Here is a 17,982-nt window from a genome sequence, read left to right as displayed (position 1 = left end):
CTGGGTAGGGTGCAGAGAAAAGGAAACCCTCTTGCACTGTTGGTGGGAATGTAAATTGATACAGCCACTATGGAGAACAGTATGGAGGTTCCTTAAAAAACTAAAAATAGAACTACCATATGACCGGGCGATCCCACTACTGGGCATATACCATAATTCAAAGAATTACATGTACCACAGTGTTCATTGCAGCACTGTTTACAATAGCCAGGACATGGAAGCATGTCCATCGACAGATGAATGGATAAAGATGATGTGGAACATATATATACAATGGAATATTACTCAGCCATAAAAAGGAACGAAATTGAATTATTTGTAATGAGGTGGATGGACCTAGAGTCTGTCATACAGATACAGAGTGAAGTAAGTCAGAAAGATAAAACCAAATACTGTATGCTAACGCACATATATGGAATCTAAAAAAACGGTATTGATGAACCTAGTTGCAGGGCAGGAATAAAGATGCAGATGTAGAAACGGACTTGAGGACCTGGGATGGGGGGCGGGGGGGAAGCTGGGATGAACTGAGAGAGTAGCATTGACATATATACACTATCAAATGTGAAATGGATGGCTAGTGGGAAGCTGCTGCATAGCACAGGGAGATCAGCTTGATGCTTTGTGATGATCTAGAGGGGTGTGATAGGGAGGGTGGGAGGGAGGCTCAAGGGAGGGGGTTATGGGGATATATGTATACATATAGCTGATTCACTTTGTTGTACAACAGAAACTAACACAACATTGTAAAGCATTTATACTCCAATAAAGATATATTTTAAAAAGATTTTTAACACAGTCATCATTAAAATGCTTCAACAGGGAATTATGAACACACATGAAACAAATGGAAAAATAGAGTATCTCAGCAGATAAATAGAAAGTCTCTTCAAAAAGAAAGAGAAGACTTAAAGGAGAACTAAATGGAAAATTTTGAACAAAGACAATAACCAAAATAAAGAAAAACTCAATAGATGAGCTTAGCAAGAGACTGATGGGACAGAGGAAAGAATCAGTGAACTGGAAAAAAAAGGGAGAAGACACAAATGATCAGTATTAGGACTGAACCAGGAATGCCACTACAGACCCTGCAAACATCAAAAGGATAATAAGGGAATACTATACACAACTATACATCATGTAAGTTTGATGACTTAGACAAACCATATCCTCTAAAACACAAACTACCACATCTAACCCAATGTGAAATAGATAAATTGAGTAACCCTCTTACTCTTAAGTAGATTAAATTTGTAATTTTAACCCCCCCCAAAAGTCTGCAAGTCCAGATAGTTTTATTGGAGAATTCTACCAGTGTTTAAAGAATTAAAACCAATTCTACACAATCTTTCCAGAAAATAGAAGAGAAGGAATTGAAGCTATTACCCTGTTAACAAAACCAGAGAAAGATAGTACAAAAAGGGAACACAACAGACTAGTATCCCCTGTGAATATGAACATAAAAATTCTTAACAAAATATTAGCAAATAGAATTCAGCAATAAATAAAAAGTTATATGTTCTATAAGTGTGGTTTGTTCCAGGGATGCAAGGCTGACTTAGTATCCCCGAATTAATCAGTACAATCCACCAGAATTAAAGAAAAAAAAGAAAAACCTAAACCTGATCAGATTAATCAGTGGAGAAAAAGCTGCTGACAAAATTCAACACCCATTCATTATGTTAAAAAAAAAAAAACCCTTAGAAAAATAACTTCAGAGCATCTACAGAAACCTACAACTAACATTATACTTAATGGCAAACAACAGTACTTCCCCATCAAGATGAGGAACCAGTTAAGGAAGTTCACCATCACAGTGCTAGAAGTTCTAACCAGTTCAATAAGACCAAAAAAAGGTATATAGATCAGAAAGGAAGGCATATATGCATATATGTCCCTATATGCAGATATGTTTATGTAGAAAATCCTAAGGAATCCACAAAACTTACAACTAAGAAGTGAGTTGAGTAATGTCACAAGATACAAGATAAACATAAAAATCAGTTGTATTTCTGTATTCTAGCAATGAACATGTGAACACAAATTGCAAATACAGTAGCATTTGCAGTCACTCACATCTTAAGTGTAAATTAACAAAACTTGTTAAATTTGCATACTAAAAACTATAAAATGCTAATGAAAGAAATCAAAGAAGAGCTAAATAAATGGAGAGACATACCGTGTCCATGGATTAGAAGACTCAGCATAGTAAAAACGTCAGTTCTCTTCAAATTTATATACAGGTTAACTCAATTCTTGTCAAAATCCCAATAAGATTTTTTGTAAATATAGATAAAATTATTCTAAAATTTATATGGAAAAGCAAAGGAACTAGAGTAGTTAAAAGTTTTTTTTTTAAAGTGGGAAGAATCAGTCTATTTGATTTTAAGACTTACTATGTATCTACAGTAAAAAAGACTATATGGTGTTGATGGAAAGATAGACTGATATATCAGTGGGATGAAATAGAGAATCCAGATATAGATCCATACAAAAATTCCCAACTAATTTTTGACAAAGATGCAAAAGCAATTCAGTGGAGGAAAAGTAGCCTTTTCAACAAATGCTACTAGAATAACTGGACACCCATCCATAGACAAAAACCTGAACTTCAAGCTGAGTCTCATACGTTATGTAAAAAATTAACTCAGAATAGATCATTACCTAAATGTAAAATATGCAACATGAAATTTTAGAAAAGAAACATAAGAGAAAATCAGGATCAAGGCCTAGGCAAAGAGTTTTTAGATTTTACACCAAAAGCACAATCTATAAAAGGAAAAATTGAAACTGGATTTCATCAAAATTAAAACGTTTTGCTCTGTGAAAGACCCTGTTAAGAGGATGAAAAGATAAGCTACAGAGTGGAGAAGATATTTGCAAACCACATCTCTAACAAAGGAATATTATCTACAATGTGTAAAGATATCTCAAAACTCAGTATTAAAAAAAAGCATATAATTTAACTAGAACATGGGCAGAAGGTATGGATAGGTGGTTCACCAAAGAAGATGTACAGATGGCAAATAAGCACAAGAAAAGTTGTTTTAACATCATTAGCCATTAAGGAACTGCAAATTAAGACCACAAGATATCACTACATACCTATCAGAATACCTAAAATTTTTTTAAAGTGACAGTACCAAATGCTGTCAAATATGTGGAGAAACGAGATCACTCTGACATTGCTGGTAGGAATGTGAAATGGTACAGCCACTCTGAAAACCTGTTTGGCAGTTTCTGAAAAAATATGTTGCAACTGCCATATGACCTAACATTTTACATTCTTGGGCATTTATCCCGTATAAATGAACTTATGTTCACACAGAAACCTATACATGTATGTATATAGCAGCTTTATTCATAATAGCCCCAAACTAGAAACAACCCAGATGTCCTTCATTGAGTGAATGGTTAAACAAGCGATGTCTATCCATACTATGGAATTACTCTTAAGCAATAAAAGGAATGATAATTGCAACAATCTGGATGAATCTCCAGAGAATTATACTGAGTGAAAAAAAGCCAATCCCCAGAGGTTACATATTGTATGACTATTTACGTAACATTCTTCTTGAAATGACAGAATTATTGAAATGGAGAACAGATTAGTGATTGCCAGGGGTTAATGAGGGAGGTGGTAGAGGGAGGGAAGTGGGTGTGGCTGTATGTAAAAGGACAATATGAGGGATCCTTGTGGTGGAAATGTCAGTCTCCTGGTTGTAGTTTTACTAGATATTACTGTTGAGGGAAACTAGGTAAAGGGTACATGAGATCTCTTTGTATTATTTCTTAGTACTGCATGTGAATCTACAGTTCAAATAAAAAGTTTAAAGAAAAAAAAATGAGAGCATGTAAGATTAGCTTTCACCTACCCTTCCTTTCCTGCTGTTTTAGAGGAAGAGGGTGTGTAAGAAGTCCTTTTGTGCTCTCGGTATTATTGTTTTCCATTCTCTCCAGCGAAATGTCTATTTCTAACTTCCTGGCAAGTTCTTTTGGTATACCATTTTGTAGAATTACCATTTTTTATGTCTATCTTTCCCACTCAGTTGCATGACAGTACTGATTTTGTTTTTGTTCACTGCAGTATCCCAGCTGCTACCTGACATATATAGGCACACCAATAAAGAATTGTTAAATGAATGATAAATCCCTCTCCTTAACTTTATCATCCAGCTTCTTAAGAGTGGTCATTACTTTATGCCTTCTCTTTACCCCTCTTGTTACTGCCATAATTCATCCTCTTTAATTCTGAACCATTACACTAACTTTACAACTTCTAGTCTTTTCCCCACTCCTCACTTCTCTTGTTTCCTCACTAAATCTGATCTTGTTATTGATCTGCTCAAAAGCCTTTCCCTTTTGCTAAAGAAATGTCTCCTTAGCACAGCGGTCCCCAACCTTTTTGGCACCAGGGGACTGGTTTTGTGGAAAAAATTTTTTCCACGGACCAGGGAGGGCGGGGTGGGGGGATGGTTCAGGGGTAATGCAAGCAAAGGAGGGGATGGTTCAGGGGGTAATGCCAGCGATGGGAAGCAGCAGATGAAGCTTTGCTTGCTCACCCGCCCCTCACCTCCTGCTGTGCGGCCCGGTTCCTAACAGGCGGCGGACTGGTACCGGTCCCGGTTCTGGTCTGTGGCCCGGGGTTGGGGACCCCTGCTTCAGCACACCAAGCTCTCCTCAGCTGACCCCCGGCTACTCAGAGACACATATATACATACACTCCTGTGTCCAGCAACACTTGATTTGGGTCCGTTGACCATGAATGCTTTTTCACTCATTGTTTCTGTTGCCTGCATTTTTGAATTTTGGAGCTGTAAAAGCTTGATTGCCATTTTACTATAAGCCACCATATGTTAGGTGAACAAGTTAAGTGAATTCTGATAAGCTAGTGGACGTTTTTCCTCCCAGCCTTCTTTTAAGGAAAGTAAAGTAAGCTCCATTAAGAAGGATTGACTTCTCCGGTACTTGTACTCAGTTATGGCAAACATGAGGCATAGCAGTATCAGGAATATTTTTTAGTGTAAGTATTAGATATAAATTGCTGTACCTCAATTTCAAAAGTACCATACCAGCCAGTGTTTCAAATTGTGTTCCTCTCAGCTGGGTATCATGTGTGTGTAGTGCTAGTTTCCCTTTTGTGAACCTTGCTTTCCATTTATGAAACTTAGTTGTGATTTTGTCCAAGAGTAATATATAGGATATTAATTTTTGTAAATTTATTTTGTGAGGCACCCACACCCTGTCTTATCTCTGTTTCTTTTATCCCAGTCATTCTTGCTTTCTTCCATTATATGTTGTCTTGCTTCTCTATCACATAAAGTTGTAATTTGAGGGTATAATTAAGATAGTTCACATTGGAAGACCACTTGATGAAGTTTAGTCTTGATCTTGCAGGGTATTTCTTAGAGAAGTCACCAAATCTGATTCTGGTTTTCCTTTCTTTGTCCAGAAACTTAATCTTGCCTATCAGATTTAGAAAGACTACCCAAACCCACAGTGTACTGAAACTTAGACCAAGATAGTACTTTACTTACAATGAGAATTATTAAGTGTGGCACAGACTGAATAGTCGTCGTTTCCTCTGACTTTTTTCCGTGTCAAGAATTCCATATGGGGCTTCCCTGGTGGCGCAGTGGTTGAGAGTCCGCCTGCTGATGCAGGGGACACGGGTTCGTGCCCTGGTCCGGGAAGATCCCACATGCCGCGGAGCGGCTAGGCCCGTGAGCCATGGCCACTGAGCCGGTGCATCCGGAGCCTGTGCTCCACAACGGGAGAGGCCCGCGTACCGCAAAAAAAAAAAAAAAAAAAAGAATTCCATATGAAAAGCCAAATTGTAATCAAAACTTTTTTGTTGAGCATAGTTACAGACAGGAAATATAACAATATTAAGATTTGAGAGAGAAATCTGCCTGTGAAAGTCAGTTAGATGTAGAACCTCAAAGTAAAAATAAAATTGTAATTCTCTAAAATCTCCAAATTTAACTAAACTTATTCACTTTATAAAAATTTCATCAGAATGTTAGTTTGTGATTTCTTCCTTGATGTTATAGGATCATTTGGCTTTCTTTTTAAGTATTCTGTTTGAGGGAGAGAAAAAGGGAAGGAGGGAGTGGGGAGAGGAAATGAGATTTTCTTCTGGTAGTTATTTTCCTTTCCAAGGATAACTTCAAATAATATATAATACATCTCAGTGTTACATATAGCAAAATTCCTTTATAAAAATACTTTACCTGTACAAAAATAAAAAATATATATTTTCCTTAAATAGACTTAAGACATTCTGAGATGGGTTAGTAATGATCAGCATCCTTGTTGATGATAGCGTGATGGTGGCTGGTTCATGCCCAGCTACCACACCCAGGAAGCTGCTCTCTGGCAACTGTTCTCTCTCCCTTCCCTTCCTCTTTTCCTCCCTTTCCTAGCCAAGCCACTGTCGGAAACTTTCAGTAGGCACTGTGACCCCATGACTTACTGTTTCTGATCTGACGTTTGCCCTCTCTGTTAGTCATTTGAGTATAGCATAGGTGTGGTGGTGTGACTCTCAGATTGATACCAGACTTGAAAATTACGTAATTTGCAAAAAAAAAAAAAAACTGGGCAGAGTAAAGAAGCAGAGACGGATTGTGGGGAGTGGAATTGGTCACAAAAATGGTATCCCTTTGGGAATAATTAAAGTGTCGGAGATAATTCATTGTAACATTTTGATTTGTATTTGTGATATTTATGCATGTGAAATATGAGCAAAGCAAATTGGAGTAAATTAAATTCTGATATTTTATGTTGGTCTCAGTCCATCTATAGCTGTATAAATAATACTGTCTAAGTGTTTTATCTGTTTTATGTGGAATGCTTTTCAGGTGTTATTTTCCTGGTTCTGAATTGTATCAATATGTTTTAATGCAGCTCTGAAAGATTGGTACTGCTGGCAGGTGGTAGTCTGGAGATCAGTGACATCACCGAGGATGATGCTGGCACTTACTTTTGTATAGCTGATAATGGAAATGAGACCATTGAAGCTCAAGCAGAGCTTACAGTACAAGGTATGCAAATGTTTCCTTTATAAATTTTAAAAAGCCTGTGTACTTTATGGGTTTGTAATTGTTAAAAGTTAATGTGGAAGAGGCAATACACCATAATAGTTAAAAGTAAATGGGCTACTTGAGTTCAAACGCTGGGTCTTACACTTCCTAGCTATATAACTATAGGAAATTTACTTCTCTGAGCTTCATTTTTCTCATCTGTAAAGTGGAGATTTAATGAGAGTACTTACCTCATTGGAGTTGTTTTCAGGACTAGAAGAGTAATGCTTGTAAAACTCCCAGAATAGTGACTAGAATATGGTAAAAGCTCAAAGTTAGTTATTGTTGTTATTATCTGTAGTGTAGGGTAGGGAAGGGTGTGATCTATGGCATCTGGAAGGTTCAGTTCACTTTTCTTATCTCAAAAATGCTTTCTCTTTCTCTGACCCAGAACCACATATCCTAAGCATTGGTGTTCCCTCCTTTAGGGTGAATAGATCACCTAGGAAGGAGCGCAGTGTGGCTCTCAACATAACAACCTGTTTGATTTGATGATTTCTTTCTTTGCAACTAATGCTGACCATTGCAGCATCTCCCTTATAGGTTCTCTGATTTGGAAGTCAAAGAAAATGACCATGGCATGTACACATAATCTCCCCATCTCCCTTGTTTTTCCTCCATATGGAAGTGTACCCTCAGAGGAACATTTGCTCTCTCTCCTATGAATTGTCTGCAAATCTGTCTTTGTTTCAAATAAAAATCTTTAAGGTCTTCTCTGTTACTTTTAGGGAAATCCAACACTGCTTGGATATGTAGAGGTATATATTAACTTATGATATTCATTATCAGGTTGTCTCAAAGTGTATTGTATTTGATAGACTACTTCCTGATACATGGTTTGGGGTGATCTCATATTTTATATGAAGGTTTCTTTCTCTTGGTACATTTTGTGGGTTTCAGAGTGGAAAGTAGTCACATTCCTACTCTGTTTGATAGGAATTGGGGAGCACATTGGGGTTCTGTGCTGGCAGAGGCATAGAATGTTTATTTTCTGTATTGCTATTTGTGAATGGATTCATAATCTCTGCAAATCAAAAGTGCAGGCCTTAGAGTTCATATAACTGTTACCTCACTTGAGCTCAACCATTGCTCTGGCTACATAGTAAGTAGGATTAGACCAGTGGTAGAATGACTGATTTCTTTACCTCTATGTAATTGGAACTGGACAAGTAAAATATTAGTGAACTTCCATGCCTCCCTTGGTGGATGTTTTCTCTTTTTGTTTTTTTCGTTAGTCAGGTTCTTGGCTTGATGCTCTCTCCATTTTTCTACCTGTGCCTCAGTTTCCTCCAAAGTAAAGTACCTTGTTATTAGCCTCAAATGGGAGGCGTAGTGTCTGCCATATGTATTAGTTACATTTGTCCATGCAATTAATTTCTGCTCTTTGTTTTTATTCATTGTATGGAATCTAATTAAGACTCTGTCTGTTAGCTTAATTAACTGCAGTTTTTAGTTACAGGATAACACATACATCTGGTACTTTGTATCCTGTTCCATCTTATCATCTGTGCCTTAAGAAAGTGCCCTTTAAGTGAATACATTCTAGAAAACTGAGAAAAGAATAAGAGTGAAGAAACCCAGATATTAAAATTAAATAACCTTCTCCAATCAAAACAGCATGGCATTGGCCCAAGAATAGCCTAGACAATAGAAAGGAATAAAATCTAGCTGATACAAGTAATTATGGAACTTTAAAATATTATCAAAGTGGTACTTCAATTCAGAGGGGAAAAGTGTTTTATTTATTAAAGGGTATTGGTACAAAAGACTTTTAAGTGGAAGGAAATAAAGTTGGATCTCTACTTCATTTCAAAGGTCTAAATGTGAAAAGGTGAAGAATATATGGGATAGCGTTTGAATTATCTCTGATGGGAGAGACTGTCTTAGGAAAAAGAGAAATGGCATGTCAAGCAAAACCCAACAAATTCTGACAACATACACATTTTTTAAAAAGTTATAGAAAGACCCTGTGCAGATGATATATTGGGAGAAAATATTTGCAACACATAACTGAGAAAGGGTCAGAATCATTAAAATAAAGAGACCTTTCAGAAAGAGATTTTTTAAAAAGAAATAACCTAAAGAAAGCTGATAAAGACTGCCAACAGGCAATTCACAGGAGTTTATTAGCTGTTTGCATTTCTTCATCAGTAGATAGTCAATTTTACTAGCAGTCAGAAAGATACAAATTTAAAAGATACCATTTTCCCCACCATCATACTGGCAAAAATTTAAAAGATTTTGACCTTCAGAGAATGTGGTGTGGTGCTCAGTACTGAAAAGTATTACTGATACCATCTCATCAGTACAGAACAGAGCAAAAACATCACCTCCTTGGTACTAGATATTGTATTCTACAATACAATTTAAGGTTGAACTAGCTTTTTTGATAACCTTATTTTAGGGGGCAGCCAAATTCATTTACTTACCAAGTCTTATCAATAGTCCACCAACTCTTTCTTTTCCTCCCCAACCTCAATTGGGGAGAATGTCTAAGGTTCTATGTTAGGTCCTTCCATTTTTGCCTACTATTGAAATAGCAGCCTATCTGCTAACTTCTCTGTATCTAACATAGTTTCATATTGGCTTGAGGCTAATAGTTGTGCATATGTGTTTTAGAGTGCCTGCCATGATTTTGATTTTCATTAGATGGCTGGGGAACTCTGGTGCTTAAAAATATCTCAAGGTCAAAAATCTTAGTGAGCAGACCAATAGAAGAGTTTTGGTTGTTTTTTATTTCACCCAGAAGTTTACACCGAATGCTTTATAAGTCTATGGTGATGAAAAGTTAGAAAAAATAGCCAAAAGGTGTTTTCAAAGGTATGAAGCTAGAGATGGCATAAGATCTCTATCCATGAAAGAATTACTCTCTAAACTAGATGCCCCAGGTAGCTTTTTTGGTGGTAAGATGTTCTATTAAATATTAACTTTTCATTCATCTGCTTGCCTGAAATCTTTGAACTGAGTTGGGAGTGGTTGAAATTGAGCAAGACTGCTACACCTTTGATGAAGAAAGTAGTTTCTAGGCTGGTTTCCATTTTCTGTCGATCTAATTCTAGCTGTTGACTCCCTCACCCAAAATCAACTCTGAAGAAACTAGAGGAGTGAGAGGGAATTATGGGGAGACTCAGGTGCTATGAACCTGTATGTGTTTATGGATGAGTGAAAGAAAGATGGTTTGTGGGGGTTGTGGCTGCAGCCTGGGACGAAGGACTGCCAGCGGTAACAGCGAGAAAGTAGATTGGAAGGAGCCTGTTAAATTTTATCTTCCTCGCTGGTGTTGCCTTGAGACTCTTTTCACAGCAGAAATGAACAGGAATGGCCCAGGCTTCCATGTCCATTCAAAAGGTCTACTGGGGCTCTGATGGCATTAATGAAACTGGTATGGCCTGACTGCCCTTAGGGGATCACTTTTCAACTTTTTCCCCCACACTGCCTCCAAACTCCCAGATTGGTAGGTTTTAACCTAGGAAGACTCTGAGGCCGGTGCTATTTCTACCTAAGAATTTAAATATGAAACCTTGACCAGAGGAGTTACCTGTGGAATGCCCAGCAAATTGGAATAAAAAACAGTAGTTCTGAGGTCCTTAGGACTCTTTGCTCCAGGGCTCATCCTCCTGCAGTTAGGGCCTGGTGACCATACATGTTCTCAGAGTGGCTGGTACACCAGAACAACATTAGTTTATAGCCAAACTACTCCCCTGAGAATTGTACAGCTGCTCTCAGAGAAAGACAACCAAGTGAATAACATATACCATCTGATGGAGAATTAGTGGAAAAATTGACAAAGAATTTAAAATAAGCATGATAAATACATTTAAGGAGATAAGAAGGATATTAGCAATATAATGCAAGAACTAGAAAATGTGAAAACAGAACCAAGTAGAAATATTAGGTATGAAAAATGTAGTGAAGATAAAGAACACGGTAGACTGAGTAATAGTCTAAGATATATAGCTGATGAACAAACGCCTGAGTTGGAAGATTACATTGAGAAACTCTCTAAGAACATAGCATTAAATGAGAGAATGCATAGAATAAAAGCCAAGGGGTGTGAAAGTTAGATGTAGAAGGGCTTGTATCCAGATAAATAGGAATCCTAGAGGAGATCTGAAATAAAAAGAGAGAAAGAAATATTTGAAGAAATAATTAAGATAAATTTCTCAAAATTAAAGATTAATGGAAGACCTAAGATTGAGAGGGCTTTTAATGACTGCTAAATACTGGAGAGGAGAAAACACTCACCATTAGACTCATTTACAGTGGCTGATAACATCAAAGTCAAAAAGAGCTTCTAAAAGCTCCCAGTGACAAAGAGCAGATCACCTATAAAGGGACAAGAATTAGATTGCACCTAGTGTTGATTTTGAGAGATGTGATTTCAAGAGGACAGTGGAGTAATTTTTTAAAGGTTTAAAGGAAAAGAACATTGAATTCACATAGCATTTATATATACCCAGAATGTGAGGCATAGTAAAAATTCTCATCGTACAAGACCTAGGAAGGTTTGCTACACAAAAATACACACTGAAAGCACTTTTGGAATGAATACTCAAATAAGAAGAGACACATTCAGAAAAGGCTGTAAGAGATACGGGAGTTTTCAAATGTAGCCCCCAAATTCTTTGAAGTCTTCCTAGTGAGTGCTGGAGTTTATTATACCCCTTGTCCTTGAATCTGAGTGGGCTTAGAGCTATTTGAATCAATAAGAGGTATCACATGACTTCTGAGACTTATAAAAAGCCATGTGGAGTCCTCTTGGTTCTCTTGAAGTTAGTGCTTTCCAGACACTTCCTCTTGGGATCTCCATCTCAGAACCTAGCTACCATGCTGTGTGAAGCCCAGACCACGAGGAAAGCCTACACTGTAGGTGCTCTAATAGACATCTCCACCTGAGACCAACTTTCAGGTCATCTAACCAAGGAACCAGACTTGTGAATGAAAAAGTCTTCAGTTGATTTCAGCCCCCAGCTTTCTGTGTCACCCCCAGACATTCAAGTCTTCTTAGACATTGTGGAGCACAGATAAGCCATCCCTGCTGTGCCCTGTCATAATTCCTGACCTACAGGATCTGTGAGCATAAGAAAATAATGGTTGTTTTATGCCAATAATGGTTGTTTTATGTTTTGGGGTTTGCTGTGCATCATTAGTAACTTGGGAACATTCATTATTGTTGTTTTTTAAAAAGGAGAGAATCAAAGTAAAGAAAAAGTATGTTAATGATAGCCCACTACTAACATTTTTGACAATACCAAGTAGTGGGTGTAGACAAGTGTATTTGTGTTGTTAGGGGAAAACTAGAAATACTAATATCTGTATACCTATAGATATAAATATTAAGAAATAAAATATGAGTTTGGAACTTAAGGGCAGTTACCACAGAACGAAATAGAATATACATATAACTTTTAAACAGCAGAAGAAAGGTTTATCCAACTGAAAGCACAAAAGGGGGAAAAATAAACATTGTATACTATAAAGACAAAGTATGAATAAAATGCAGAAATAACTCCCAATATAATGGTAATTATAATAATGTAAATGGGTCAAACTCATCAATTAAAAGCAGATTGGATTACAAAAACACCCCAATATGTTGTTTACAAAGATACACATAAAACTAATAAGACAGTGAGATTTAAAATAAAAGGATGGAAAAGACATAATAGGCAAAACAAAAGAAAGTTGAGGTAGCCATCTAAAAGACGAAAATAGCAGAAGGAACATTTATTCGTAAGAGGAATCATAGATCAAGAAGATATAACACGAAACATAGTGAACAAATCACAGCAAGATCTTTTTTGATCAACCGCCTAGAGTAATGGAAATGAAAATAAACAAACGCGACGTAAATAAACTTAGAAGCTTTTGCATAGCAAAGGAAACCATAAACCAAACTGAAAGACAGCCCTCAGAATGGGAGAAGATATTTGCAAACGAAGCAGCTGACAAGGGATTAATCTCCAAAATATACAGACAGCTCATGCACCTCAATATCAAAAGAACAGACAACCTAATCCAAAAATGGACAGAAGACCTAAATAGACATTTCTCCAAAGAAGATATACAGATGGCCAACAAACACATGAAAGGATGCTCAATATCACTAATCATTAGAGAAATGCAAATCAAAACTACAATGAGGTATCACCTCACCCCAGTCAGAATGGCCATCATCAAAAAGTCTGCAAACAGTAAATGCTGGAGAGAGTGTGGAGAAAAGGGAACCCTCCTACACTGTTGGTGGGAATGTAAATTGGTACACCCACTATGGAGAACAGTATGGAGGTTCCTTAAAAAACTAAAAATAGAGCTACCATATGACCCAGCAATCCCACTCCTAGGCATATATCCAGAGAAAACCATAATTAAAAAGGATGCATGCACCCTGATGTTCATTGCCGCACTATTTACAATAGTCAGGATATGGAAACAACCTAAATGTCCATCAACAGAGGAATGGATAAAGAAGATACGTTACATATATATGCTGGAATATTACTCAGCCATAAAAAGGAATGAAATAGTGCCATTTGCAGAGACGTGGATGGATCTAGAGATTGTCATACAGAGTGAAGTAAAGTCAAAGAGAAAAATAAATATTGTATGTTATTGCTTATATGTGGAATCTAGAAAAATGGTAGAGATGAACTTATTTGCAAAGCAGAAATAGAGTCAAGATGTATGGTAATTTACGATTACCAAGGGGGGAAGGGGGGCTGGGATGAATTGGGAGATTGGTAATGACATGTATACACTACTATGTATAAAATAGATAACCAATGAGGACCTACTGTATAGCACAGGGAACTCTACTCAGTGCTCTGTGGTGACCTAAATGGAAAGGAAATCTAAAAAACATGGGATATATGTATGACTGATTCACTTTGCTGTACAGCAAGAAACTAACACAACATTGTAACGCAACTATATTCCAATAAAAAGTAATTAAGAATAAAAGAAAGCTAAACAAAACAGTACAGTCAACATAAATGTATATGCAGCCTCAAAATATATCAAAAAAAACTAAATAACAGCTGAGGGAAATAGATAAATCAACAATTGTTAGAGAGTTTACCATACTCCTCTCAGGAAATGACAGAAGAGACAGAAAAGTTTAGGTTGGCCAGAGTTACCTCTACTATTTAATAACATAGTTCTACCAGTACCATAAGAGAAGAAAAAGAAATAATGGTGTTGAAATTGGAAGAAGAGATAAGATTGTTCTGTTGACAGATGATTTGGTTGTCTACCTGAAATCACCTACAGAATCAGCAAACTAGTATATAATAGAAAACAACATTGGGCAGGTTTGCCATACAGGATAAATTTATCAAAATCAGAATTATTTGTCTATATCAGCAATAATCAATAGAAAATATTTAAAAAGAAAAAGTATTTTAAAATAGATAAATTTTCAGTAGGAAAAGACTATAAAATATCTAGAAATATAACTTACCAAGAATATACAAGACCTTTGTCAAGAAAAATTTAAAACTCTAATAGAGAACATAGATGATAAATAAATAGCAAAGTAGATATTTCATGCTCTTGGATGGGTTGATATAATATTTAAAATGTCATTCATCCTCCCAAGTTAATGTATAAATTTGGCATATATGAATCAAGATTCTTAATGGATTTTTTGATGAACCTGGAAGTTTTCTTCTAAAATGTACATAGAAGAATAAAGGTTTGTGAACTACTGGGTTTGCTATGGAGAGTAAAAAGAGTGGAGAGCTTACTCTACAAGATATTTAAACGTATTAAAAAGTCACAGTGCTTTTTTTTTTTTTTTTTTAAAGGAAGTATTGTATTGTCACAAGAACTGAGAAATAGACCAGTGGAAGGAATGAGGAATGGGCTAATTGTTCAGTAAATGGTTTGGGGGGAAATGGCTTCCTAAAATGGAGAGAAAAAAAATTGAATTTCTGTGTTACAGTGACCATGCAAATGACTTCCATTTGGTTTAATAGTGACTGAAATTTGAAGGGTAAAACTGTAAAGTTAATAGAAGAAATTGTAGGAGAATAACTTCGTCACCTAGGAGCAGGAAAAGATTACTTTAGGTAAAACTTTAGATGCAGAAATCATGACATAAAACATTGATGGCTTTGATCGCGTCACAAATTGATGGTATTTTTCATGAAAGTTCAGGTGATGAAAGAAAAATGAGGAGCAAAGGAAAAGTTAAATATTTGGGTAAATCTAAGTGAATATTGAATATGTAAAATAATAATATATGAGATTTAAAATACAGTACACAAACGTATAAGTCAGGAGTAAGGATATGGAGTTAGTCTTCTAAGGTTCTTAAAATTTCCAGGAAGTGGTGAAAGTACTACTTTATATTAGAGATTAATAAGGCAGGGATGTGTACTGTAATCTCTGTGAGAAGCCTTGAAAGAATAATAGAAGAATCTATAACTAACAAGATAATAGAAGAAGAAAATAAAATTAAAAATTCTCCGAAAGAAGGTAAGAAAGGAAAGGAAAAGGAACATAGAATAAGTTGGACTAATAGAAAGCAAATAGTGTGATGGTAGGTTTAAATACAAATATATCCGTAATTGTAAATGGACTAACTACTCTAATTAAAAGTCAGATTGGAAAGAAATTAAAACCTAACTATGTATTACTTGTATGCGAGACACACTAAATATAAGGATACAGAAAATTTGAAAATTACAAGGATGGAAGAAGGTAAACCATGCCTAAACTAACTGGAAAAAAGCTGTTGTAGATACCAAGCAAAAAAGCAAGATGCATTATTAGAGATAAAGTGGGACATTTCATATTATTAAGAGTTAATATACCAGGAAAATAAAACCATTCTAAGTATGTATTACCTCATAACATAATCTCAAAATGTGAAAGGCAGAAACTGATTGAACTACAAGGAGAAGTAGACGAGACAAACCCACAGTCCTAGTGATAAATTTTAACACACTTCAGTAGCTGATAGGATATGTAGCACAAGACAAATAAGTATAAACAAAATAAAAACCACAAACAGTTATATTATAAAACTGAACAACACAATTAACAAACTTGACCTTATTGACATTTGTAAAATATTGCACCAAACAAATAAACTCTATGTTTTATAAGTGCCTGTGAACCGTTACTATTGGGTGGGCCAAAAGGTTCCTTCAGTTTTTTCTGTAAGATGACTCTAGAAGCACTTAGATGTCTTCAACTTCATTTGAAACAATTTTGTTAGATGGTATGTGACAGTTGCCGCATCAGCGTGCATGTAAAGCAAGACTTATCATAATTGGTGAATTTTTGTAGAGCCATTTTAATATTGAAGATGGAAGAAAAAAGCAAAAATTTTGGCATATTATGCTTTATTATTTCAAGAAAGGTAAAGACGCAACTGAAACACAAAAGATTGTGCAGTGCATGGAGAAGGTGCTGTGACTGATCAAACGTGTCAAAAGTGGTTTGCCAAGTTTCATGCTGGAGATTTCTTGCTGGACAATGCTCCACGGTCGGGTAGACCAGTTGAAGTTGATAGTGATCAAATCAAAAGAATAACTGAGAACAATCAACGTTATACCACACGGGAAATAGCCAACATACTCAAAATATCCAAATCAAGTGTTGAAAATCATTTGCGCCAGTTTGGTTATGTGAATCGCTTTGATGATAGGGTTCCACATAAGTTGAGCGAAGAAAACCTTCTTGACCGTAATTCCCCATGCGATTTTCTACTTAAATATAATGAAAATGTTCCGTTTTTAAAACAAATTGTGATGAGTGATGAAAGTGGACACTGTACAACAGTGTGGAATGGAAGAGATCATGGGACAAGCGAAGTGAACCACCATCAACCACACCGAAGGCTGGTCTTCATCCAAAGAAGGTGATGTTGTGTATATGGTGGGATTGGAAGGGAGTCCTCTTATTATGAGCTCCTTCTGGAAAACCAAATGATTAATTCCAACAAGTACTGCTCCCAATTAGACCAACTGAAAGCAGCACTCGCTGAAAAGCATCCGGAATTAATCAACAGAAAACGCATAATCTTCCATCAAGATAACACAGCAAGACTGCATGTTTCTTTGATGACCAGGCAGAAACTGTTACAGCTTAGCTGGGAAGTTCTGATTCATTCGTCGTATTCACCAGACATTGCACCTTCGGATTTCCATTTATTTTGGTCTTTACAATATTCTCTTTTTTTTAAAAAACATCTTTATTGGAGTATAATTGCTTTACAATGGTGTGTTAGTTTCTACTTTATTACAAAGTGAATGATGGAAAAAATTTCAGTTCCCTGGAAGACTGTACAAGGTACCTGGAACAGTTCTTTGCTCAGAAAGATAAAAAGTTTTGGGAAGATGGAATTATGAAGTTGCCTGGAAAATGGCAGAAGGTAGGGGAACAAAAGGGTGAAATACGTTGTTCAATAAAGTTCTTGGTGAAAATGAAAAATGTATCTTTTATTTTTACTTAAAAAACCAAAGGCACTTTTTGGCCCGCCCATTAAAATATACCATATACTGACTACAGGACAAATCTTAAATTTGAGAGAATAGAAATTCTATAGGTTTGACCACTGTGGAATTAAGGTTGGAACTAATTACAGAAGAGTGACTTTAAAAAAAAAGATAAATTGAAGATCTCCCAGTGTTTGAAACTTAAGTGAATCACTTTGAAATAATCTATGGGTCAGAAATGAAATGTTGAAAATTTAAAAATAGGTCATATCTCTGTTAGCTTAACCTTTCAAAACTTAGGGGATGCTTAGAGGAAATTTATAGCCTTAAGTACATATATTAGAAGGGAAGAAATGCTGAAAATTTAGCGATTTAAATATATATCTCAATGAATGGATAAAGAGGATGTGGTACACACACACACACACACACACACACACACACACACACACAGT

At 36.1% G+C, this 17,982-nt stretch overlaps 1 protein-coding gene across 11 annotated transcripts in view; it reads left to right on the top strand.

Annotated features, from left to right (window-relative positions):
• NEO1 (neogenin 1) overlaps positions 1 to 17,982 on the top strand; it is a 242,625-nt gene that overhangs the window by 85,556 nt on the left and 139,087 nt on the right. For all 11 annotated transcript variants that reach the window (XM_060294023.1, XM_060294026.1, XM_060294021.1 and 8 more), the window contains exon 5: positions 6,907 to 7,043. In XM_060294023.1, coding sequence (XP_060150006.1) covers positions 6,907 to 7,043 — 137 coding nt within the window. The remainder of the gene's footprint in view (positions 1 to 6,906; positions 7,044 to 17,982) is intronic.

Source organism: Globicephala melas, chromosome 2 (assembly GCF_963455315.2).
Source record: "Globicephala melas chromosome 2, mGloMel1.2, whole genome shotgun sequence".
NCBI lineage: Eukaryota > Metazoa > Chordata > Mammalia > Artiodactyla > Delphinidae > Globicephala > Globicephala melas.
This window is presented reverse-complemented; position numbering and strand designations above follow the sequence as displayed.